Raw genomic sequence first — 27,741 nt, 5'->3', positions numbered from 1 at the left:
TCGTTATAAGTTGTTGTATCAGTCATCGGAGACCACCATGGTAATCAACACATTAAAGAGTTCACTTCGCGTCCACTAGACTTCTATTTCGTCACTAGTATATTATTACTCTGATACTGATATCACTGAACGGTGATGTGTATACTTTGGAAAATAAACGAGCTGTCTGTGATTACCTGTCAACATTGAAAGTGAGGTAGCGTAGTTAAATAGTGTTTGCACGAAGTTTAACGCGATAACAATATTTACACGTGATTCTTTCTAAAAAGTACGGGTTCGTTTAATAAAAAGACACGTTGCAAGTGGCAGGCAATTTATTAATTGGTAATATTCCTTCTTCAAATTTTAATCATGCTTCGTTGCACACCGAAGCATGTTACTCGATGACATTGGGTTTTTTCTTTCTGTAGCGTTGAAATTTTAGAGATTGCTTCAATCCTGATTTCATTAGAGAGTGAGCATGTGTACTTTGCACAGTAAACGATTTCTTTGCGGATTACCTGCAAGCACTGAAAGTAAAGTAGCTCGATTAAATAGTGTTGACCCAGAGACTAACGCGATAACGATTGTTTTGTCACGGAAATTTCTTTAATTTACTTACGTTCTAATCTTTTAAAAGACGCGTGCCTACCGGAACGAACCGTATCGATCAATAATTTTTCTCGTTTAAATATTACGTGGAATTCGAAGATATTTAATAATTTATCGCGTTGAGTGATCCCAATTGTTTAACCGAGATGTTTGAAAACTTAATCGGATTAGTGGAAACGACCAATAAAAACGATCAATTTAAATTTAATCCCAAATGACATTTCCATACCAGGTTTACAAATTGTTTCGCATAAAATTCAAGAAATTTCGTAGCGAAGTGAGAACTTGAAATATGAGACGTATTACGATATAACAAATATTTACGAAAATGTGTCAAACGTTTAAAATATAAATTTATAACAGCAGAGAAAAGTAATAGTGTCTATAAAATCAACTGCAACAATTAAGGAAGTAGGTTTACGAATAAGGAACAAATGTTTTTGAACCAGATAATCAACAGACAGCACTTGAAAAACGTATGACACATTACGATCAATATTTCGTTTTTGACGGTGTCAAGACTACAGATGGTGGAAAAAATGATCGGTAAAGGTTATTTACGGAATTTATTTTGTGCAATGACTAAACTGTTAATACATATTAATTTATATCTCACTTAATATCTTTATTTGAAACGTCGTTTAAAAGATTGATTTATCTTCTCACTGCTAAAGTGATCAGTTGTAAGAGAAGTCTCTATGTTGAATTAATTTTACAATTTATGTTTTAATTATCATACTTATAAATATGCGTAAAAATTAAACGACGAAGCAAAGAATCTTACAGAATTGTTCTTAAAAGCCAAAACAGGTTTATATACATAAGTTGTTTTCATGATCGCTTTGTATTTTTTTTTAAGTCGAGCATGTAGAATAATATTGTTACTCGCGCTCGAGTGTTGTCGAGCGCAACAATTAAAAAACTAAATTTCATTTCATCTTTTTGTTTTGTCTAATTACTTAATACATCGATACATAATTGTTCGATAAAAAAAACCTATATTAAAAGTAGTTGTAAAAGCATTTATTTTGATAAAACTCTTATGACCATGGATCCGGATTCTTCTCAATGCATGAAAAACTAATATTCTACATTGGAATAAATAGTTTTTTTTGCTATCACAATAGGAGTTTATTTTGATTAGTTGCTTGAATCGGATCAATTATATTTCTGAACACCCTGATTAAACAATTTGATTCGCATAAAATATCGAACTCACTGATCGTGATTCGTTCAAATTAAAAAATTAGATTCTTTATTTCTCCTACTAATTTCTCTGAATATTTAATTCTGATTATATTGAAAAACGAACATAAATATTTTTCTTAAATTAACAAGTCGTTTTCGGATGAATTGCAAACAACGAGGACCCGGTAGTACGTTCGAATAATGTTTATATGCGATAACGATTGTTTTGTCAAGAAGAATCTTTCGAGAGGGACTGTACGACAACTGGAAAAGTGATAAGATATCGATAGTAATAGTGATCCATAAAATCCATTAATACCTAAAAATAAAACACGGTCTTGTGATTTTGTAGTATTTCGATTATTCAATATTTTATTATGCAATCATTGTAATAACTTGCTAAAACTGAAAGAAATGCGAATTTTTATTCAATGAAAATCGTCGGTTATAATGAAAAACCGACGAAAAATTGTGTTTACCTTTACGATTATTTCACTAACTATCAACGAATCAGATTACATGTGACATAATTAAAGTTCGATGAGCTTGTCCCCGTTACGAAACAAATCATAATTTCGTATTCGATATATTGTATTTTAAACACAGACAAGAATTACTTGGAGAACGTCTGTGTGATAAAAATTTACTCGACAAAAAATTGTACAATTCGTTGAACTGCTGAAAACACTACGAAACGAAGTAAAAGAATCTTTTCAAGAAGGAAGAAGAGGTAAACGATTACAACGTAAAAAAGTTATGTAAGTCTGGTCGTAAGAACGATCGAATAGTTAAAGACGAAAAGAAGAATCGGTAAAATTGAAAAAATTCCTAAAAGGTACTGAGTAAAGGTTCTCGCGGACGCACTATCACCAAGTAATGCTTGAAACTATTACGTACACTTTGACGGCAAACTCGTTAAAATGAAATAAAGCTCGAGAAGAAAGAAGGTCAGCGATTACAGCGCAAAGAAGATCACCTACGCGTCAAGATCGGAACATCGTAGCAGAGGCAACGAAAGAAAACTTACGAGTCTTGAAAATTACAGAAAAACGTCCAAGTAAGAAAAATCCATTTGCCAAGAAGAAATGGATTGTTGAGACAAGAGCGTAAACTTCGACAGTGAACACCGTAGAAGAAATCTTAAGAAGGAAGAAAAGAAAATCGAGAATTACAACGTAAAGAAGATTACTCGCGAGTCTGGAACAAAATATCGAGTAGAACCGTCAAGTGACGAAAATCTACTCGTCGAGAAAAAATGGCACAGCAGCCGTAGAAAAACGACGAAAGTATCAACGAATAAAGATTTTCGCAATCGTAGAATCATCGACGAATGTTCCCAATGATAACGTAAAATTCAAACACTTTGAAAGGAAATAAATTTTAAAGCGTATTATTCACGCTTCGAGACGAATCGCGAACAACGAGGACCCGGTGGCACGTTCAAAGAATACACAAATGACGAGAATTTACTCGCTAAGAAGAAATCGCACAATAAACCTTCGAAAACGTACGAAACGTAGACTCTTCTCGTTGGTATAACCACCTAGGATGGCGAATAATGGTCCCAGCGGTGTTATAAAATTCACCGGGAAACATTTTCAAAGGAAATAAACCTCGAGAAGAAAAGCAGATCAGCGATTACAGTCCAAAGGAGATTACCTACGCGTCAAGATCGGACCGTCCAACGGAGGCAACGAAAGAAAATCCCCTTGTCGTCTGGAAATTTATAATCGCCGGGAGCTCTTCTCGTATTCCGAGGCCGTTCTCTCGTTGTTCCTCCGCGTTTCTCGCGGATCTTGCTAAATAAAACGCGTTGACCTACAGCATGCACCGAGACGATCAGGGGCACGTCAGGTCGGTGGGTTAGGCCCGAATGGACTGTCAACGAGGTGTCCAGCTGTGCCCATCCTGTGCAACGCGGTAACAATTATTACCGCGGCCGTAACGGGTCCCTCCTTGTGCCCGTGTTCCAGCACTTTTTACCAGCCCCACCATTCTCATTAACACAGCAGAGCGGTGCACGGTTTGCGGCGTTTAGTCGCTAGTTAACCGTGCTCGTTTAACACAGCGTTTCGTTTCAACGTTCACGCAACTGTCCGAGTCTCGGTGTTACTCCAACAGTGAAAAGATTCGCGGAGCCCCGTGACCTAGGAAGACTTTTGTCGTTGTTATCGTTGTCTTCGTAGTCGTCATCGTTATCTTCGTGGTCGGTGTCTGGTCCCCCCTCCCCACCCCTCACCCCTCCCGAAACAGAAGGTGAAAGCAATCGGTGTGCGTCTGGTAATCGTCGAAAGAGAAGAGATCGTCCGACGTCGATCCCGTGATGAACGCGACGCAACGTTTTCGAGCTTTCGTTCGTCGTTTCCGCGACAGGTCTCGTAATCGATTATCGGTCGGTATTATCGAGTGACACTTTTCAAAGAACCGAGTGAACGAGGTGGAAGGGGCGGGGGTGGGGAAGAAGGAACACAGATGTAAAGACAAGTGCGCGCTAACAGAGGGAAGTGAGTTAGAACCGGTAGAGTCAACCTTGATTCCCGCGCTAACGAGATGAACAAAGCTCTCGCGTCGGCGGTTGAGGATCGCCGCGGTAAAAGCGGGTCAAGGTGTCAAAGACGTTAAAGCAGCCGTCAAGATATCGGCACATGGTGTTAGCGCACCGATTCCCGTAGGAAAACAAACTCGTCACGCGACACTGTTAACGATCGGATCGGGTCCCTATCAGCCGCGTGATCGTTAGTCAACGATCGGGGATCATCGTGTTTGGACTTTCTCGGGAGTCATCGTCACGCGACTACGTTGTCAACGATCAACAGGGAGCAGAGTCGGGGCCTACGATCGTGTCGATTCCATTGGCAGTCAATCGCGGAAAGTCGCCGATTGCTCCACGAATCCGTGGGTGCCCAGTGATCGTCTCGAGGAATCGCGCTCGCGTCGAACGGACATCGATCTTCTTTATTGTCGAGTGAACGTCTCGGAAGATACGTCTCGTCTCTTTGTGGATTTTCGATTTTCCACGCGTTTCGTCCGTTAAACAAAAAAATAAGAAAAAAGGAAACAAGGGAACTCGAAGAAAGGAGAGTTTCGGGGATTTTTCGATTTCTCGATCAACGGTGAACCGGACAGACACTCGGACTTTTGCGACTCGAGTGTCACGAGCGACGATTTCTTGAATTTGCACTGTCAATTCGAGCGCTCGTGCTGAAATATTATTTCATTCCGCGCGAGGATAGGTTCGAAGTCGATCCGTTGCGTGATTTCGTCCATCGAGAGATTAACCCGAGCGTGGATCTCCTATTACTTAATTCGTGTTCGGTTGCTTGGATGCAATTAAGTCGGCCAAGACTCGACGCGAGGATTTCGTACGCTTCGTGTTGCGATCGTTAATTCCATGTACGTTCCGCGTCGCGTAATACGCGATATTCGAAACCGATAGAAGAACACCGAGCACGTTCCCTGGCCATAAATCGATCGTTCCGGTGAGTCACCGAAGACGTGCTCTTGTATGCGGTATTTCGGCGGTGTGTTCTCGCAGCAAACGTCGTTCCCGTGACACGGAAAGGTCTCGATATGGAGATCGATATGAGCGGGAGGACAAACAAATCGACGGAGGAATTAACCAAAAGACGTGTCTCTATTAGCGATCAGATCCTCGGAATGGATAATCCCACCTTTGATCATCATCGGCGTATAAGCGCCAGCTCGGAGCATAATTCCGATCAGGGTCGTGGAAAATCGATACTGACACGGGGTGGAAGCAACCACGACATCACCGAGAATATACCACAGCACAAGTTCGATCTCGAGAACGGCAGGATCAATGGGAACAGGAAGAAGTCGGCTTACAGTCTGACGAGCTCCATCAGGGACAAGATTGAATATTCGGAGGAACTCGAACGGTGAGATTTGGCTTCTTAATTTTTCCTGGTCAGCGAAGCGAAACGCGACCGAGCTTAGAACTTGGGTTTAGGAATGATAATAGGTTCGGGATTCATTCGACGGTGAAACGGTTCAAGCTGTGTCTGCAATTACGCTTAACCTTTCCAGAAACGAATTGTTTCGCTCGAAACGAAGACAAATTTTAACCGATACGACTAACGAGAGAGACGATACTCTCTTGTATTACTATTCGAATGTTCAATTGTGTATATTTATTCGTAATTCTAGCGGTTATTTTCGTGTTAGAATGTTTTATACGGTTGAAACGCACGTACGTGTCAGTAGGTGCAACCGTTTTAAATGTTCGTATTTTTTGCTCCCGTCTTAGCTGTTAAGTGATGGTAAAGATACGAATCTGTTTTAATTTGATGGACATTTGGTCTTCTTTAATTCGACGGACAACTTGATACCTAGTTTACTTTTAATCAACGTTTCGGTCTTCGGTATAGGCTTTCTTCCTTCCGACGCGAAAGGCCGAAACGTTGATTAAAAATAAACTTGAATTCCCGTTTGCTCGATCCTCTTATCGTCGAATTGAAGAAGATTCGTATCGTAAGAATTATTTAATCATTTTCAAGCTGCTTCTTCTTCGAACGGTGTACAAATTTTCTTGCGTGGAGATATTAAAGGTTCGTGTTTCGACCGATTCGTTTTACCCTGAAAACATGTAGCATACGGATCTACGGTCCAAAGTTTGCACAAAATATCAAATTCGCAGAAGGTGCGAAACGTTGAACAAAACTTTGCAAATGCAACGGACTTGAAACTTTTAATGAATTGCAAATACACTTGATTTATGACCTTAGGAACAAGTGCGACAATTCTTATATATATAAAGATCAAGAAATCAATAGTGTACTTTCAAAATAAACATCTACTTGTCGAACTTGCGAAATCTAACTTACGATCGAACGTACTTTAATCGATGCAATTATTAATCGCGTTCAAAAACAACAAAAAGGTAATTATATTCTTTAAAACAAGGCGCCAATAATCATAAGCAGTTTGTCAAAGATTTACCGAGATTTAACACAATATTACAACGTTAACATTTCATTTTTTCAGTACGAGAATGCGAAGAAGTTAATTTTATTTCGTGTTAAGAGTTTGGATTTATTTGCAACACTGTGGTCCTTCGGAGCTATTTGTCACGTTTACATTTCATTTATAACATACATCTTTTGAACAAAATAATATCGAGATCACCTTTACGCGATATAAAGTGGTAAATTTATTATTAAAGCGGTGCTAATAATTTCGATAGCAATACATACGGGTATACGTTTAGAACAGAGATACTAGATGTAATTAATCATCTTTAATAATCTTTTTCTATATAACCATGTTTGAAGTTTATTCGAAAATTTGTTCTCAGAACAATACATATACATAGTACGATTGGTCCATATCATTAGAATTTGTATATTCTAATCCTTTAAAACTCTTAAAAAAATGAAACTTGATTTCTTTTTTCGTATATTAATAAATAATAGTTCAAATAAAATTTTATTGCAATGTGGATTACTGTTGAAAATGTACAATTGCTTTCGTAAGTATAATGTAGATGTAACTACTGGCATTAAGAATGTATGACGAAATATTAGTTTTACGTGTATCGAAGTGTACGATTTTAATACGATCTTTGTAAATGTTCTCCGAAATGGAAGTTCTCTTTTAATCCGTCTCGATAAACACGAATTATCATTTTCGCCGAGCAGTATCACCATGACAACGAGTCAAAACCGTTCGAGGTAGGCGATTCTAATAAAATTGATTGTAACGGATCTAGGAAGCGTTGTACGGACTTGTGATGTAACTGTGGCAGTTACAAAGCCTGTCATTTCGAATCGCCTTGATAAGATCATAAAGTCTAATGAGATTAAATCAACCGCAGTGCTGAGTTTCCTATGGATTTCATTGTGTCCGCATTTCAGAAAGTACGCGTTCTACGATTTTCTGAATCTCTAACAAAGTTTTTCTTCCGTGTGCTCCGATCCAAGGAATCTGCCCATGCGTGAAAAACTCATCCAACTTCCATAAATCACGCACTCGAAAAATACGGCGCACGGGAATTGAAAATCTAGAAAATCCGCAGATCTTGTCAATTTCCTCGTCGTTTCCCAAATCCTTTGCCTTAGAATATTTCGAAAATTACAGAGTGTTCCGTAATTCACGGTATAACCGAAGAGGAGGAAATTCTCTGGATCAAAATAAGTTAAAAATTGTAAAATGAAACTTTTTTGTACGGAATTATCAAGAAAATTAATTTTACGTAAACGCTGACTATTCACTTTGCTCGAATTTCGATCGAATCGATCGTTGGTATTTTACTGCACTAATGGCATCACTTTTATTTCTTTCAAGAAATTTAGAACTTTGAAAATACTTCAATTTTAACTGTAGCTTTCTCGCTGGATAAATATTTGTATACACAATGATAACAGCTACTCTTATATTAGATCAGAATTTCTACAATATGAAAAGCATTCTTCAGAGTGTGTCAATTAGAATAGATTGTTATGGTTCAGGAGTACTTTTTTTCATCAATTGAAATTTTAATATAACTATTATAATTTCAGCCGCTGTTTCTTTATAATGGCTAATTATCTCTTAGATTAAAAGTTGTACAATGAAGAAGGCTTTCTACGAAATCTGTCGAGCTAGTACAGTAAATAAGTATGTTTCTATAACGTCGCCACGAGCAAAGAACAGAATATCGACAACTGCAATTACTTCACAAAGCCAAGAAATCAATGCAAAAAGTTTCTAAAGAGCTTGTAACAATAGTAGATAAAATTGAAGATTTACTACGGTATGTCAAACTATGCAGTCTCTTGAATCATCGTTAAGAGACCACAAATGATATTTTCAAGGTATCCTCTTTGTATTTTTAAATAGGAATGAGTTGTTAAAGTACGTAGTTTGTTTCGCGTAAATTGAGATACAATGGCGTGTAAAAGATTTTGGACGGTAAATTCCTCATATACCGCATAAAAATAAAAGAAATGTTTCTTGATTACGCATTATTCTTTTCCAATAAACTTTAGGTAGGAAATACTCGAACAATTTCGTGATATTAAAGAAGCTTTCGTCTTGTTCCTCGAGGTATGCTTCAAGTTATACGTTTGTCATAGTTGCTCAAATAAACTACTCATTGAGTGTACAATTTCGTAATAATGTGTCAACGCTATGATTAGCACTCAAATTCCTGAGACTATTAACATCACCTAATTTCGCCTACCAGAATTCAAACCATTCTCAATTGAAGGTTAATTGATATTTTTGTATCTAATTAGTTTCAGATTAAACAGAACTTATTTGTGTTTCCTGCATCATGGGTGAGAACCATTGGAACCTAAACAGTTTAACTCAATTTTATTGCCTAAATTATTTGCTTTACACCTGGCCCGCCTTTAACTCTATGCCAATATGTAAATATGTACATATGACTAATGAAATGTGGTTGACCCGTCTTTCTTATTTACTCACTATAAGTTTATTTGGGTACATTAACCTTACACTTTTACAGCTGTATGAAAACTAACCGCCAAGTGTGAATATTTTGTGTCGTGTAAGACGATATTCATTATACAATTAACGCGTCAACGTAAACTGATACTTTTATCGATCAGTTGCTACAAGATTGTTTTCAAAAACATACTAGTGTCGTTTAATGTCGTAGTGTACGCTGTATGTCAGTTTTATTCAAACAATCGTAGAATTAGTCACAGCACGAAATTGTTCGAGTTTTAAATTTATGTTACCTATAATTCGTGTTCGTTCTTCTTTTGTAAAGATAGCTATAAATGGAAGAACGATCAGTCTTCCAAGGAATTTGAATCGTATTGAACGTTTCGATCAATCTTCGTAAAACCTAAGAGTAAGCAAAAATTATTCAACACTGTCCATATTCTCTTTACCCAAAAATTGATCTTTTTTCTCTTCTTACAATATCTCTCTGGAAAAGTTTGCACGAAAAGTTTCCAGAAATGTCTGTTGAAAATTTCACACTGGAAGCAAGAAGCCTCAAAGATGTTTTATTCCTAACAAGTAGGCAAACACTGTTCTGCTGCTTCATGAAGTGCGATACAGAGGTGCCTTACACAGGGAATATAATTATCACTCGCGTAGTTATTCCGTATGAAGATATTAAATACGTGAAACTTTCATTTGGTAAGTATGTGGCCGTATATCACGTATACAAGTACCAGCACGCGTACAAATTCTTCAAAGAACAACATTTTTACACGAGGCTTTAACTTCATAATAAGAATACAATACGAGTGTAATTTACTGGAGGGTTTCGTTTTCAAACTTCCCTTACTCGTTGCGCTAGGCATATTAAATTTGCTTCTTCGTTCTTCTCTCCCTCTTTTATACTGTCTTGTTTCCAACTTTTAGATTAGCACTCTACACTTTGCACAATCCATTTGTATTTGTGATCTTGCGGTACTTTGGGATTGGAATATCTGGAAGTTCAATCTCGAATACCTGTTGCAAAAATTACAACTGTTATTTTTATTTACAAGCATACGAGCGAATAATTCTTACTAGGTTGTTCAATAAGTTTTGTCGTTCGATAAATTATTCTATTATTTCTATTATTATATTCTATTATTACATACGTAATATTTATGAAGATAGAGGTAGCTGCAAAACAGATGCAGGGCTTATTGTTAGACTAAAGACTTTATCTGTTCTATTAATTTCATGTCAATACATATTACTCATTAAAAGTTGGCCAATAAATTCTTCTTATTTATTAGTAATGAAATTTTATACAGATTTTACATTGTAAGTGTAGTTGAAATACCTTATTTGATCTTTCAATAAATAAACCAAGAAGTGAAAAACTCTATTTCTTTTTTATTAATCTTTTAAAGCAAAATTCATTTTGACAATGTTTAAAAATAATTTATTCACAACTTATCGACTGCAAACGACAAAAATGTTTACAATTCGAAAAAAAAGTCTTTCTATGCTTTTTATCTTTAATGCAAGTGGAGTATGCTCCCAAAGTTTGCCATCAATTTCGGAGACATCGTAGACAAAATTTATATGTAAATAAAAATTTCTAAGAACGAAGAAAACATAAACAACTTTTTATCCGTTATTCTTTCAATAAAAATTAGACTGAAATTTGATCTGATGTTAAGCAAATGAAAAATCTGTATAATTGTTCAACCGACACCTTAGACAGTGTGTTTTACTTCAGTTGTGAATACAAAAATATGTTTCGCACATGATTCATCATTAATGTGGAATCTTTTAACGACCAGACTTAAATAATATCTGTACTGAAGACTGAACGTGTACATTTAAATTCATAAAATTACCTTTTACAGTGATTGAAACTTGGAAGTTCGAAGAGAACAAACTCTTCAAATTTTAAATATTTCACGTTTAACTTTATATTTTCACGTCTGTGGAGTTATATTACAAACGCTGGATAGATATTAAATGTAATATGTGCTTACATGTAAAACCGAATCGGTGCCCTTGAAAACTTAGAAAAAAAGTAATATTTCTTATATTCTAATATAAAAACATTCTTCAGCTGCATTTCGTTCTCTTTGCACACTTTACATTCGTGTCTTTGTTACTCGCGGTAAATGAATGTTTATATTCTATTTGTGTTATCATAAACACTGTGCAATAAAGACATACAGTAAATATTCACTAATTAAAACCAGTAAAACTGTACACGATACATTATTTTATGTCACAATTACAGGAGATGTTTCTATAGAAGATACTCTGTATTTGAGTCGTTGAGTTAATGATAAAAGATGTGTAAATTTGCATAAAATAAACAAAATTTGTGTAAACAATGCTTAAAAAACGTGTTAATTTTGATTATACAAAAGTTTCAGTGTCAACGGGGTTAAATTATCTTATGAACGTGTTCACCTAAGTTTTGTTACCGAACGTATTTCTAACACAAGAAAAGCATTCACTATGAAAGCGATGTATACTCCGGAACACGAATGTTCTTGCAGTAACGCGTATTCCTAGTCCCATTTTGTATAATACGATGACCGTTAACACTACGATTAATTCAAAACCCTTGATCACACTCCCAATTTGCAAATAACGAGAAATAATTAAAACGAAATAAATATCTAACCTAAATTACAATGCAATAGTAAGTAAACACGGTACAATTTCTCCTAGAATTCGATGATTGGAAAAATGGTTCAAGTCCAATTGTGAATTCACCAAAAACATACTTATTACAACCTTGAACACCTGACAAATTTACTTTCAAGGTGTAACGAACCTGTTATCGTTCATCGATATTTTCAAATCGATTGAATGTCATTTACACGTCGAAGCAAACACGTACTCGCATCACTTTCGTAACGAAGGTTGTTTAAAAATTTTCCGTTGCATTGCCGTTGAAACAGTCCATTCCACTGTCCCAAAGTAACGTTAAAAGAACTCGAGCAACAGGTCAAAAGAAACGACAACTCTACTTTTCCTTAATGTTCCTTTCAGGTCGTGGTTGTACCTATTTTGCACGCGATGCCACGGTAGCGACGACACACCATCGTGGGAGCCACCCGGCTGGAAAAGAGCCTGTCCGCAGCCATTTTGTCCCAGCTACAGAAAATTCGCCCGACTTCTCTGTCTCTTCCTGTTAGGGCTGTTACTCTGGGGCATCGTTTATTCGGTGATCGGTAAAGACGCAGCCCCTGGTGGCCAGCTCTTCGGTCTCGCTGCTCTTTGTATAGCGGCACATTTCGGGGGATGGCTGTTCTCCTTGACCACCCTTCCTGCCCTAATCGGTATGCTGGTCACTGGTATTATACTTCAGAACGTTGGTCTGGTCAGCATTGAGGGCAGGTACACCGTAGTCGTCTCCAATCTGCGGTAAGTTCTTTTCTTCTCTATTCTTTAATCCTTTTCAAAAGAAACGAAGGAATGGACTCCACATGTTCTTCTTCGATATTAACGTACTTCTGCAGAATACGTGTACTACCTAAAAAAAGTATACCTAATACTAGGTTGTTCGATAAGTTTCGTCGTTTTTTCCGTTGTGAAAAAATACTATGACACTTCAACGTTGAACAACTGTAAATATACGAACCAGTCGAGAAATCTACATGAAACTTCACACGTGTTCGTCGAACAGTTTAGAAAAATAAAACGACGAACCTAATAGCTTCGTTTCTTATCGAACGACAAAATTTATCGAGCAATCTATTAGAAGACTGGTCTCAGTTGCAACGTGTAAAATATTAAGCGTGGACGCTCGATAATTGTAAAAATATAAACAGTCACAGTTATCGAATATCGGTCTGTTTCGGCGCGTTGCAAATGGTATTAAAGTTGTCTAACTCTTGCAAATGAAAGAATACTTTTACACGTAACTGTCTGGATATTGTAATTAAATATTGCATAAGAGCATGTTATTTTTTATTATCAATATGAATTTCTCTGCATTTTTCGACTTAGTACGATACAGATTACAGAATAATTATTCGATTTTACATTTGTGCTACAACGATATCGATGATAGGTTAATACACGCATTGGGTAGTTAATAGTGTGTTGAACTTTAGTTACTTGTATCTCTAAAATATCAAGTGTCTACGTCTGATGCTTTACGCAACACAGTAAAGTTGATGGACGAGTCTATGATAGTGCATTGCGATAAGAATGTTTATGTTTTTCCCTTTTAATTAGGGATCAATAAGACTTTTTGATAACTGAAACGAAATTAAATCCTCGACGTTTCAGTTAGTCGGGGAAAGTCGAAGAAAAAATAAATTATCAGAATTTAATTAATAAAAATTTGGCAAAATAAATCATAAAAAAGAAAGGTAAATTTCCTCGTGAACTTAACGAGGAAATTTGAAAATTTGTTAACAAGTGTACAATTCACAATATGTTTATTTCGATAGTTGTTTATTTCGCAAACGTGACAGATGATTTGCAAGAACGTTTAACGATACGTGGGTCATGGTAGCTAAAAATCGAGGAAAAGTTTAATTGATCAAGGGATGGATGTAAATATTTTGTAGTTACAACAGTCTACATGCACTCTATAAATTGCAATATTGTGGAGGATACGAAAGTTTCATTAATCCTGTGGGTATTAAATTCTTTGTCCATTGTGGTAAAAAATACGTAAAAATAAATATTCAAATGTGAGAATTATATATTAAATTTGTTAAAAAATAAATATTTACAAACATTGAGTACAATGACACAGAAATATACATAAAATATTACAGGTTTATTAAAATGCATAAAATATGTTCCTATCGTATATTTATTAATATTTTAATTAGAAGCTCCATGCAGAGAATCAGTTCAAGTATTATATATATATTATTAGTTAACGTTTCATCTCTAGTTGTGGATGCTTTTAAAACATGCAATTACTTTTTATCTACAATTAGTATTTTAATTGTTCGAAATACAATAGCGAATAACATCTAACATTTTTCTTTATTTGCATAAACTTATTTTGCTCAATAACTGTGCCGTTAAAAATATATATAAAATACAATTAATCAATTCGTTATGATACACAGTTATTGTATTAATATCTGTTTGTTCCTCTTAAACATAAACAAACCTGAAAAAGCGCGCATTCTTAATTTTACTTTTTATACCGTAGCTTGTAGCTTTACTAATTGTAAGTAACTGTAGCTTGCCAGGTTGATGTTGTCAGATTTACGTGATTGACTGTGTACTTTAACGCGACTTAGCGCGATATTATCAATGCGTAAGAATTTATGTGTACCATTAAGAGTTATAATTTACAAGTGTGAGACATTGAAGCGGAATGTTTCTACTTGGTTGAACGACATTGTTGACCCAGCTGAGCCAAGGGGTTAATTATTATGCCGTTGCGCGTGACTACAGTTAGACTTAACTGGGCACGTGATTAAAATCATGTGCTCTTACGCACACATTACTTCTCAGACTGAATTTGTAAATGGAACTTCATCATTTCCTAATTGAAATTTATTCCTCCGCGTCATGTGATGATATTTATTTGTCATCGTCACGAGTGTTTCGCCGGGTTGTATTATTGGTCTGGTTTCCGTTTCGGGATTGCTTAAATTCGTTACCCGAATATCAAACAAGTCCAACGTAGAATAAAGTATGAAACGTCAAATAGGGTGAACAACAAAATGTAAAAAGTAACACTAAACAATATATCTGCTTGCAATGTACTTTTCTGTACATTTATCTTTATTTTTATCAAAGGTATTCTATGATTTATTCTTCCATTTTAATAGATTTTCGTTTGGAAGAATTTTTCACACTGTTTTAAAAATTCCTTCGTATTATCTGTTATATATTTTACACTCGTTTTTGCCAAATTCTGTATTATCCATTCCGACATTTAACGTTCTTGAAATCTACATCTGAAATAATGTTGAACATTTCACGAAGAAGTTATCGTTCTTTTTATAACAATTAACTTTCAGAACAGTTAAATATCACATTCCATTTGGATATAATTGATTTTCGTTTGAATGCTTAGAGCAAAGTTGCTCTTGTTAAACTACTTTCGACAGTTTTTTAAGTTATGGGTTGTTTCTAACAAACGAATCGAAAATATTTTTAGCGGTTATCATTCTGCATTTATTAGACAAGATAATCAAAGAGGATACTTTTCTTTGAGCAAATTATTTCAAAAATTGAGAAACTGCTTCTTTAATTTGCATCATGAAATATTGTTTCATACTTAAAGAAACGTGTACGATACTTATTTATTTATCAAGTATTAAAGAATTCTGAAGACGATTTCACATCAGTGAATCGAAAAGTGAATATACGCTTATTAGTGCACTTGTGACTACACTGGACTTGTTTTATTTAATTTCCGTTCCACTTTTACAAATTCCAATTGAAAATTATTGATATCAAATCGAAAAGGAAAATAATAACTAAATTAAACCGGTTCAATTTGAGCAACTAAATATGATTCGTGTTAAGTAACTCGATCGTCATAGAGTTTTCGCCAGATGTACACGTGACTTCTTTATTAAGCCCAAAGGTTTCTTCGTTAGAATGTTATAGAATTGCCACATTAAGTATGTTACAAATACATGAAATATTAAACTATATTACCTTCTGAATCGTAAGTGTTTAGTTGCGTGGTTTAGGATTGCATCATACTTTCGAACATTAGATTTTACTGCGTAACAAAGCAATTGTTGCACCTCGGAATTTGAAAGTCGACCACATCTATCAATACTATTATATAATAACAATATTGAAGACATGTGCGATGAACAACGTTATTGTATTTGTTTCAACTAATTATCAATGGAGTTCTATTCGAACAATGCTCCAAATAACAGTTATCACTATATGTTTTTCATATTTTTGTATGATATACAATACTATAATATTCTATGTAATAACATTCCTACAAAATTGGTATAATTTTGTGCTATATGCTTAATACATAGCACTGTTCTACAATTCTTTTTGTTTGTCCTTTTTATTTAAAATGTTCATACACTATGAACTGATTTATCTCAGCATTAGATGATCAATAAATATTTTTGTTGCTTTTTTAAAAGTATCAAATTTTCGTCAATGACAAAGTTGCAATGTATTTTCTTCCATTTGTTTTATTACTATGCACGTAAATAAGAGCTCATTTTGGTTATATCGAGGACTACAAATTCTTAAACACTTTTACTTATTTTCGTGTAAAGATATTTCTGTAATATTGGTGTAATTTGTTTAGTTTCCTCTCGTACGTATTCTTACCGCGCATGCGAATAAAAGCTCGTTTTAACGAAGCTAAACGGTGTATTTTACGAACTACAATAAGAAATTTCATGGCGAGGTTGAAGATTGACCCATCGAACGGATTGATGGATGAAAAGGGACAAACCCTTGGATAAGAGTACGAAGAGAACTGGATAGAAACTCACCGGCACGCAGCACTCAGAGATAAGATATAATAAAGAGATATTCGTTCGTCAGCTATTTCGTTCGGATTGATAGATCACGCGAAAACGACATCGAAGTTTTAAATCATAGTTTTACGTGCACCGTTTCATCTTCCTTTCGTAAGAAATAAAAACTATTATTTTTGTTCGTTTGAAACGTAGATAACTGTTAAAAGTTTTCCTATTTGGAAAGAGATCTCTTTGCAACGTGGAAATATTATACAACCGTCTTTTTTACAATACTTTGACCGAAAATAATTGGCTGCTTCAAAGAGACGATTTGAGGCACGTAATAATAAACGATAACGTTATTTTTACGTTTATAATTTGATTTTCTACTTCTACTTTTATTCTTACAATTAATATTTGTTTCCATTTATCATTAACTACGCTAAATACAGAATTCGTTTATTTGTTTTACTTAACGCATAGCACTTTTGTGTAATTCGTTTTGTTTGTCTTTATTATTTAATATGTTCATACACTATTAACTGATTTATCTCAACATTATTTTTGTCAACAAATATTTTTGTTGTTTTTTTTAAAAATATCAAATTTTTATAATTGACAAAGTTGCAATGTTTTCTCTTGGATTTTAAGACATCATTTGTGTCTTTGATCGCCACTGACAATTTATATCTTCTCTTCACAAAATGATGTATTTTTATTTCGAAGAAAGTGAAAAGGAAGGAATTTATCAATTGTAAAATATATAATTCGTTAAATATTTCGAACGGGGATGATACAATACGAATACAACAGCCTTTGTTTCTCTTTAATATCCTTCCACGTTGCTTTATTTGGCTTTTCAACTGCTCGTTTATATTTCTATTTAAAGCTCGAAATACCTGGGGTTTATTTCGAATACTCCCATAGAATATAAATATTAGAACGACTCGTTCGTAAGTTCTTCTTGGTTCACATGGATTCAGGGATTTGGGGATTTTGGCTAGCGGGAATCATTAGCTTCACGTATTTTTAGCGAACTGAAAACAAATTGCTACGTAAAATATCTGTTGTTCGCGTAGAAAGTACTCTCGGAATTAAAAGGTTATATCCTCCGATACTAAAAGAAGATATTACTTTCTGTAATTACCCAACTGTGTTACATTATTTATGTTCTTAATGTTTCTACGTTATTCTCTCTTGGGAATCAGGGATTGAAAGAAACGGTTGATATTCATTTTAAATAATTCTGTTGGAACTTGTATTTCTAATTAAGAATAGTAATCCTGTATGAATTTTCTGGAAAGCATTCTCATTATTAGGAACTTTAAATAAAATTGTTCTTATGGAAGATCGTTGTTAAAATCTATATAATAAAAATTGTAAACATTGTGAATGTTATCTATGCATTCAGTAACGTAAGAAATTACTGAATATCGTGTATTGAGTATCGCAAGTATTTATTACCGTGTAAAAATGTTTGGTGTAAATACTTAATTATCGTTCCTGTTGAGTAAGAGTTTTCATTTTTATTTTTATCTCTTGTGAATTCGATATGGAAAATCTTTGTTCATTCAGAGCTGACAAAAGTTGGACCACATCGTATGGCATTTCCGTTGGCCATTGCGTAGCGAATAATTGTTGTTTCCACTCACGCGTCAGTCATGGAAAGTGCCGATGACAAGCAATGGAAGGTTCATAGAAAGTCCTCGAAGCAACGATCGATTCATTGCGATCATAAGGTGACCGTTTTTTAATGTCGAGGCCGAGCAATAGCGATTCGTTGTAGGCACACACGGCAATGCCCGTGTCGCATAATAATTACGGTTTGAGGAATAGAAAATTCAAGGTACATCCTCCGTGGCAATCGCTTTTAATCGAGCTATTTATCAGAAAGTTCTACTTTTCCGAAGGTCGAACATTTCTTCGTGGAATCGGTTCTTCGGTCTCAATTTCTGTAGTCTAGATAAAGAAAATGTAATTTCAATCATAGGTTTTTCTTCTTCTTTATCGATTAACAATTCAATAATTTTATATTCAATTACGCCTTGTGTTTTTTGAGTTCGTATCGATGTATCGTTCTCCAAGGGAGTCTGCAAAGTGACCAAAAGTTTGAAAATATAGAGTAATTAATTTCTGATTCTATATGAGTGGTGTTTTCGTTAACGAAAAAACTATGTTCGATACCTTCGTTTACGCACCAAGGTGCAAAAAGGAAATGTACGTCACTAATAAAATACCTTTGTCCGTTAAAACATACTTATTTTCGTTAATGAATTTGGGTTATCTGCAACATATACTATCGTCATTGTATAGAAGGTTTTGTCTTTATATTGACGATAATTGAATTTCTTTCATTTGTAACTGTAGCTCATTTATTTTCAATCAATATTTTTCTTCATTAATTGTATGGGTAATATTCGCAAATTAATTATGACATTCGGTTTAAATTTTTTAATTTTTTTAAATTTAGATCGAGTTGGTCTCATTCATATATTTTCTGTCATGTTGAGAAAGTAACATTCTTGTAACACATGGTAACTAAGGAATTAAATTGATCATTGTCTATATCTTCGAGTAATGTAATGCAATTTTTCAAAATACATCACACAGTATTGTAAAAAGATGAAAAATTAAAAACATATAAGTGGTTCAATCAAAGCAATTTATCGAACAACTGGTTTTCTGTACTGGACAACTGATATTCTATAATACGTACACAGCTTATTCCGAATATTTTTCCAGATAATATATTATCTCATTTTACGGTTATTACATTTTTTACATACAATTACGTTATCCAGTGCATGAAATAATTTTGAAGATAATAATTCTGTATTTGTAATAATGTGGTAATGCAATACTGTTGGTAATAACCGATGCGTTTCGAAAATGCAAGTTACAAATCTCGTTGCGTCATTAATAAATGATATGGTAATGATTCGAAGAAGAAGAGAAGCGAGTATAACAGATATACTTCATTTATATTTTGCATAATCACCGTCTGTCATTATCAGTCAATACTCATTTACAATTCCAAACAGACGATGCGGTAATAATTTATATAAATCACAAATATACAGAGTGTTCAAAAAAGTCTTGTACAATTTTTATTAACATAATCTATGGTTAAAAACAAGACGAAAATGTTATATTCTTTTTTGAAAAATGATCGTAATTGAAAATGACGAATCAATTTTTAAATAGACGAAAAAATATTTATTCGTTATGTAAACAATACCACTGTTATTACAAAGCTTATTTAAAATTCTTATCATTTCGAAGTTTATTTGAAATAATAGATATTTTAGGAATAAGTAAATTATACTTAAAGTAATAGGTAAATTATTTCAAATAAACCGACATTTCGGTTATTTCCAAATCACTTATTTATTTCCTACAGAATATTTATTACCCCGAGAGTATCTTTTGTATCGTAAATTAATATGAATACGTCGTTAATCTTGATCAAGATTTTCTTTTTTTCTTTATCTTCCAAACTGAAACCGTCATTGCTGAGTTACGTTAGGATGACAGATTGCAAAATAAGCTACTCTACTTTGAGTATACTTTTGTAAAACGCATATATACTTTGTTCAAATGTCTATCTATCGTTTGAAACTTCGTATACTAAACTACAAATTACTAAATTGTGTAAAAAAATTTTGATTCGTATAAAAGTTATAACCAATTCCATGGATGCACTCTGTTTAGACCGGTAGGAAAAGGTGCATACAATTTGCATTAACACTACAACTACCGACAAATTTCAGAATATTAAGGTATATTTCATACGTATCTCGAACAAAAAACAATCGACGAGGAAAAAGAAGAATTTATAAAATTGCTCACACGAATAGAATAGAATAGAAAAGTCATAATGTCTTCATTATGGGACGCTATGGAACTTAAAGTAAATTTCATTACGAAAGCAGTTGGAACTAGTCATTTTGACCGATTGGTAAATCTAATGTTAAATTATGTTCCTATCGTTAAGTATGTACCAATTTCTTTTTTATTTCAATTCTTCGATATTTTGCATGAATTCAACGTCGAGCATCAAATTCGTACATTACGTTATTAACATCTCGAGCGTAACTCAAAAGATTGTTCGTAAAAAAAGAAATCCGTGCAGGTTGCTTTATATTCGAGTGAATGTAACTGCCTGCTACATAAATCCTAAAAATAAGTGCGAAATCCTCGATAAAAGTCAAAGCTTACGAGCGACGTTTCGAAATAATAGCCCGGGTGGTCTTAAAAATCACATCCAGTTTATTACCGAAAGCGATGCTTTCACTGGAAACAAAATATAATCACGAGATGAACGGAAAGTTAATTAATCTGTCTATTCAACCTTCTTTAACGCGATAAAGCGTGCGTGAACCGTTCTCTGTGCGTAATTTTTGAACAACGGTCCACACACACGCACACACACACATCACCGACCGAACTGTCGGTTTAATCCGTCTAGCTTGACAATTCCCTCGAACTCGCGTGTTAGTCTCGATATAATAACAGCGCTTCGTTACGCGCCATCATTAAAGCTGCTCTAGTAATGCTGCGATACCTGATATAACGTGACGGTGTATATTTTATCGCATACGTTTGCGCAGAATGAACGTCGACGCTTGTACAATTTGGCAAGGTACCCGTTCCGAAAACCCGCGCGGAAAAGCTGCAGTGGTACTTCTTAACCTTTTAACTGCGATATTCGAATTTATACGAACGAGCGAGTACAGCGGCTAAGTGCGATATTCGTATTTTTTTCCCGTTTTTTCTCAAAAATTCTCCACGATTATGCGATACTCGTGTGTACAGGGTGTTACACATCGTTAATGAGATCGTTAACGCGGAGAAACTAGAGTGTCTTATTAGAAAAACAATAAATTCCTCTCTTCTATGGATTTACTTGAAATTTTGCAACGTTCTCGGTCCTCGTTGTAAATTTTCCGCTGTATTGTTCCGTTGTAAAGTTTGCGGAGGGTGGAGTAAAGGGGTGAAAGTATCGTCAGGGCGAAATCGAAACGAACGAATAACTTTGAAATGATAAAAGATACTTCGATACCTTGTTTCTCTCTTTTGCATAATTTTAGCAAACGTCGAGCGCACTGAATAGTTTGAAAAATAGATGAAGAGTTAAGATTAGAGCTCTATAAACTTTATAGGTACTGTATCTTTAAACCTCTATATTCCTGCCAATTTGAATACTTTATGAACTCGTTTCGAAGAGTTCAGATTTTAAGAAAATATAATAATTTCAGATCGGATTTTTTCGACCCTCTAGACCAGAGTGTTCTCTTAAGAAGTTAAAAATTTGTTGAACGAACGATATGAATATTGGATTGGTCGGAGGAGTAGCTTGGCCAGTCCTATGGCTGTATTCGTTCTCCCTATTCCCACCTCGCCCACCCTAAGATTTTACTTTAGCTATTCGATTAAATCACTAGTTTCTACCGAAGATTGCACGAGTTAAAGTTGAGAACTTTAAGTATATTTAATTTCTTGGGCATAATTCTGTGTTCAGCGGCATGGAGAACGTTTCCACAACTTCTGTGTTAATAAATGTTCGTGAAATGCAAATGTTTAACTTCATACACAAACCGAATTTCTAATTCTCTCAATTATCCTGAGCTCTGATTTGTAGATTTTAAATTGCGTAGCATTGATCCTGAAATTTTTGGAAACGTAACCTGCAGTCGTTCAAAATTCTTTCATCATGAGATACTTTCTCGCTACAACTATGTACAATAATAATTGTATAGTGAACTGTAAAACTTGGTGAAAAATTCGTTTCCTTCGATCACAAAAGCTTCCTTATAGAAATTTTAAACATTTTACAAAGTAAAATATAGAAGCGATACCCTCTTGCAAGAATACGCTTAAGAAATACGATATTATTCTCTTACAAGAGTATGCTTAAGAAATACGATAAATCATAGATCGTTTTTAGTTCGAAGTGCGTCGTTTTAGTTCGAAGTGAGTCGTTTTAGTTCGAAGTGCGTCGTTTTAATAACGTACGTAAATTTTATCGATTATCTTCTCGAAAATATGCTACGTTATAAAGAAAAATTTATATTCTCCTCCGCGTGATTTCATGATTATGAATCATCGTTCACGTGCTTTCGGATATGTGTTGTGTATGTGTCTACAGCTGTGTCTCGTTCAATACCATATAAAAACAGTAATATCGTCGAAGTTTAAAATAGAGTGTTGACATATTCTTTAACAGGAAAATCATACAATACGTAGTATCGTAATTTTAGGATAATATAGGAGAACGTAGCTTTAACATCATTTCAAAGGTCGTACCCGGAAGAGGGCAATAAAAGACAAAGCAGGAGTCGACAAGGGTCGGAACCAACCCCAATGAAAAAGCGATTGACGACGTTGATGCGTTGGCAAAATTTGGTGAGCAATGAGTGAGGGTGCAAAAGAGTATGTTATGGGAATGAGGGAAAGGAGGGAAAACCTTTTCCCTTTTCGGAAGGAAAAGCAGTGTCGAGCCACGACGAGAGTCGTGAAGTATTATAAAAAAATTGTATAGTCACATTATTTAGTGTTATCTAGCTATTATCTAAGTATTAATTATTTATACTCCTCGTTAAGTAATATATACAAATACTTACTTATTTTATAAAAGGGTCTGGGTTACTTCCAATTTCACGCTTCTAACATTTGTAATAAGAACAAGAACTATACTGTAAGGCGTCAAGAATGCTTAGCTGGTGTGTGCAGGGATTCAACAAATTAAGAGACGTTTTAATTTAGTATGTGTATGTATATGTAGGTGAGTAACATGAAAATGTAAACGACTATTCCGACAATGGAAAGACAAAAGTACACAAAAAAACGAAACGTGAAAACCTGAATTATTTCTCGTCAGTGAGACTTGACTCGAAGAGAGCTCAATAAGGAGTTCCTTCTTATCACTGAGGTTGAACCCATCTCGACTTCTTTAAACAAAAAGGCCATCGACCCTCCAGAACCACTCCTATTACGCACGTTCGAAGAATATCGATATTTGAACGCACTTTAGTTTAAACTTAAATAAATTCGTCATCGACACTGAGGGCAATAGCAAGAATGCTTCTCTCCTCGTGTCAACGACCCTTGATATTACATATTCGGTAATATAGATCGTTTTGCAGTAATGATTAAAATTAACCGAAGAAACCTATTAGTGTACTATTGAATTGCATACATTAAAACATGATTAATGATTTACATAAAATAAAATACGTAAATAATTTCAATCGGAATTTATTAATAAAAAAATTAAAAATTGTAGGGGATTTCTATTTCAGGTGAATTTACGAGGAAATTTCTTCTGTTTCTCATACATATCTTACAATATAAAATGGAGAAAACAAACACAGGCAAACAGTAATTAATTGTAACTAGGATGTTTTAATTAATTACATTGGATCGCGGTAAACTGAGCTACTTAAATAAAACAAATAGGTAAGTGTAGCGAAGTGTATCTTTTAACATAAATAATTTACATTTCGTGCGAACTTGGAGTAAAATTATTTCGAATTTTTAAGCATTCAAAGCAAAATACTTTTATAATCTCTTTTCTTAGTATTATTTGTTGCAAAAGGTTTTATAGATATTTTCTCGAGCTTACAAACTGCCGCGTCTCGTATTAAAAAATATATCGAGACCATAAATTCAATTGCTACGAGACGAAGTTCATAGAAATGTTAGGGAAGTGAAGACAATGAACAATTTTGAATTTAATAACAAAGCCGAAAATATTACTCGGAAGTTTACATAATATTGTGAAATAAACAATACAAATTTTTGAAACAATAAAACAGAAAGGAATTTCCTCGTAAATTCACCTGAAATAGAAATCCAATGCAATTTTTAATTTTTTTATTAACGACATCCGATTTAAATGATTTACGCATTTTATTGTATGTAAATCATTAATTTTTTTTTAATTTATGCAATTCAATGGTACGCTAATTGGTTTCTTCGATTAATTTCAATTATTACTGCAAAATGATCTATATTACCGAACGTGTAGTTAGGAGTACGTATACGTCAGTTACTAATACAGTAATTTTTCATTTGTTACAAAGAAACAGAATACACGGATTCCACGCGGAAGGGAATAGTAGAGAAAATATTGTACTTCGCACATTTTAATGTACAAATATGACGATGCTCTCGTTCCGCGATTCATAAAATATTAGCCGTCACGAACGGAGAATTTATGTCTTTGACGCATGGTATTCGTATATCACTTCCCGTTGGTGTATCGCTGTGCGAGCTTCAGCAGAGAAGTGTTGCATTACGCGTTTATATATATATATATATGCTGAAACCGAGCTATACTCGACTCTCCAGCAATGATATTCGCATCGATATTCACGTAACTACATATTCTCGAACCTGCGAAAGTTACGAGTGGGTTGGAAATGTAACAAGAAACCAGGATGCTGATAATAGAAATGGGTGTGGTCGGGAAGAAAAAATTCAAACGAGTCGCATTATCGAATGAGATTCGTTCGAAAACGAAAATTCCTTGACCATCATTTTGCACATCATTGACGAATTGAATCACTTTCTCAACGTTTCTTACTTTAATGCGTTGGTCTTTTACAGAAAAGAATAATTATGCATTATAATAATTATTGGTTACTTCAAAATAATAGCTATGGTCCTAATGTTTAATTTTTTCTTTGTGTATAACTTTAGGCGAATACGTGTATGTATAATAATATTTCGAGAAATTGAAAATACATGGAGAAGAAAGTAAATGGACAGACGATAATAAAATAGAAACAACAGACTTCGGATTTAGTAGCCAGAACTTTTGTTGTTTTGTTAATGGCTGGGATGTTAGATCACTCGAATTAATGAGTAATAATATTACTATTTTGAAAACGTAATTTATGGATGAAAAGATAAATTTTTTAAAATTGTAAATATCATTCTTTATAACTCCTGGTAGTATCTAAGATTACAACGGAACATAATCAATCACTCAAAAGTGATGACACGTCTAATAACATAAAAGAAGAAACGATCATTAAACATATTTACATACATCTAAGCTGAATGGAAGGTATATATTGAAGAAAATAAATAAGTGTGTAATATCCTTCCTAATAGACATACCATGTACTACATAAATCGTATACATAGCAAATAATACTATCGTTGTTTTTATACACAAATGTAAATTTGTTTTTTTCTTCTTTGTGTATTTTCACTCGATTTTCTGTTGGATCGGTAAATTTTCATTTTATTTTCTTGTTTGAACTTCAACTTCGATTATTTCGATATTAAGTAAACACTCAATAAGGACTCTATTATCGTTTCGATAAATAAATAAAACAAGATTTTTGAATATTTGTTTCTATATAGATATAAACAAACAATTTTCATAATATTTTAGGTTATACCGAAAGGGGTTAAAATACCGTGATCGAAAACTTGAAAATAAAAACGTATTTGTTCAGAATAATGAAGAGTTTAACAAATTTAAACAAATAGAGAACTCTGAACAGTAAAAAGTAACCTCAAATGTTTCGTAACCTGCTAGTATCTACACAGAGATACTAACACAAAAAAAAAAGTTGATACGTCCCTCGTTCTTTTGTATCAAAGTCACGTTACAAATGTGTACCACAAATAATACGAATTCGATGAAGAAATATTGAAGTTTACAATCGAACGAAACCCGACTATATCCCTGAGAAACTGTCATGGTAAACCCGATTCAAATCGTTCCACCATCCACGAATACTAACATAACCTTGGAAAGGTACGTGAATTGACTAGCAACGAATCCTCCTCCGAAGATGACCAACAAAGTGTCTTCTCTCTTATTCCGTGTAAAGGACCAACAATTTTTCGACTGGACTGTGACGGGAGATGAAAAATGGATATTATATCAGTACATTAAGCGCAGAAGACAGTAACTAAATCCAAGAGCACCCGCCACATCACAGGCAAAACCATCAGGATCCAACGGAAGAAGAGCCCTCCATTAGGATGACGCACGACCACACGTGGTAAAACGAACATTACAAAAACGGAACGAATTTGTCTGTGAAAGAATAACTCACCTAGCCTATTTCCCGAATTGCATCAACCGGTCAGCACCCTTTTAGAAGACACCAACACTGTTTCGAGAGCTTATTAGGAATTTGGTCGTTGGTTTAAAAACAAATACTCCGTGTACATTTCCCCGGTAAAATATTTATTTAACGAGTTGTATTTAATAATAACAAAGAAAGTTCGGGCTGATCAAAGATCTTATAATTTTTAGTACCGTTCGAAGACTCTAAGGTTTCGATATGGTTGAGATCTAACGATATTGTATTTCTTTTTCGTTAAATTCAGTACTACTTGAATAAATTCAAGCTTCCTAGCACCATTCAAAGGGGAACAGGTATTTATACGAGAGCATGTTAAGACCAATGAAAATTGGGATAGGAATGCAATGGTCTTCAAATATAGCTATGAAGGGACATTGTGCAGAAAGTCATTTATTCGAGAAAACCGCCCTATGACATTATCGTAGTTCTTTTTTTTTTTTATGTGTGCATCTACGATGCATCGAATAACGTCGAGCGAATTACAGCTGAACTAGTTTCCTGGGAAAGCAGACTGGTATTTTACAGCCATTTTCGAGTCTTTGAGAAACATACAAATTATGGAGGCTCGGATATCTGTCTCAGAAACGACATTGTCCCTATTACTGTTTGGATCGAAATGCTAGTTAATGTTTTACCGATGCGAGACCATGATGGTTGATCGATCACAGTCGCATACAGAAGCGGAATGAAGATAGATGACCGTGATCAACCAAACTAATCAATTATTTGTGCCACCGAAGATAACGCTTTCTTCGTAATTTTATCAATTTTTGAGGCAAGATTCACTACAGATACATAGCCATAATTGTTCAATAATTTAAATTAGAGACTTATGTGATATACTAATTACACATGATTGAGTTCAGTCAGATCTTGATCGATTAGGGAATGTATCGCAATACTTTTTTGTTGACTCAAAAGAAGTTCCTTATCGCGAAGCGTAAAACTTTCGATGAATTTTGGAAACGGTGCAATGTTTTTCGTTTAAAAAATTTTCGAGCTAGATCCGTGTCGAATTATAATAAAGTTAT

The 27,741-nt window shown here is 34.4% G+C and overlaps 1 protein-coding gene across 1 annotated transcript in view; it reads left to right on the top strand.

Moving 5' to 3' along the window:
• Window positions 1–3,834: 3,834 nt before the first annotated feature.
• Nha1 (Na[+]/H[+] hydrogen antiporter 1) overlaps window positions 3,835–27,741 on the top strand; it is a 167,842-nt gene continuing 143,935 nt past the window's right edge. Inside the window, exons 1-2 of the mRNA XM_076321307.1 lie at window positions 3,835–5,678; window positions 12,217–12,591. Of these exons, the coding sequence (XP_076177422.1) occupies window positions 5,350–5,678; window positions 12,217–12,591 (704 nt within the window). The 5' untranslated portion in view covers window positions 3,835–5,349. The remainder of the gene's footprint in view (window positions 5,679–12,216; window positions 12,592–27,741) is intronic.

This window comes from Ptiloglossa arizonensis, chromosome 10, assembly GCF_051014685.1.
Source record: "Ptiloglossa arizonensis isolate GNS036 chromosome 10, iyPtiAriz1_principal, whole genome shotgun sequence".
NCBI classification, from domain to species: domain Eukaryota; kingdom Metazoa; phylum Arthropoda; class Insecta; order Hymenoptera; family Colletidae; genus Ptiloglossa; species Ptiloglossa arizonensis.
The sequence above is the reverse complement of the archived record's forward strand: the minus strand, read 5'-3'. Positions and strand labels throughout refer to the sequence as shown.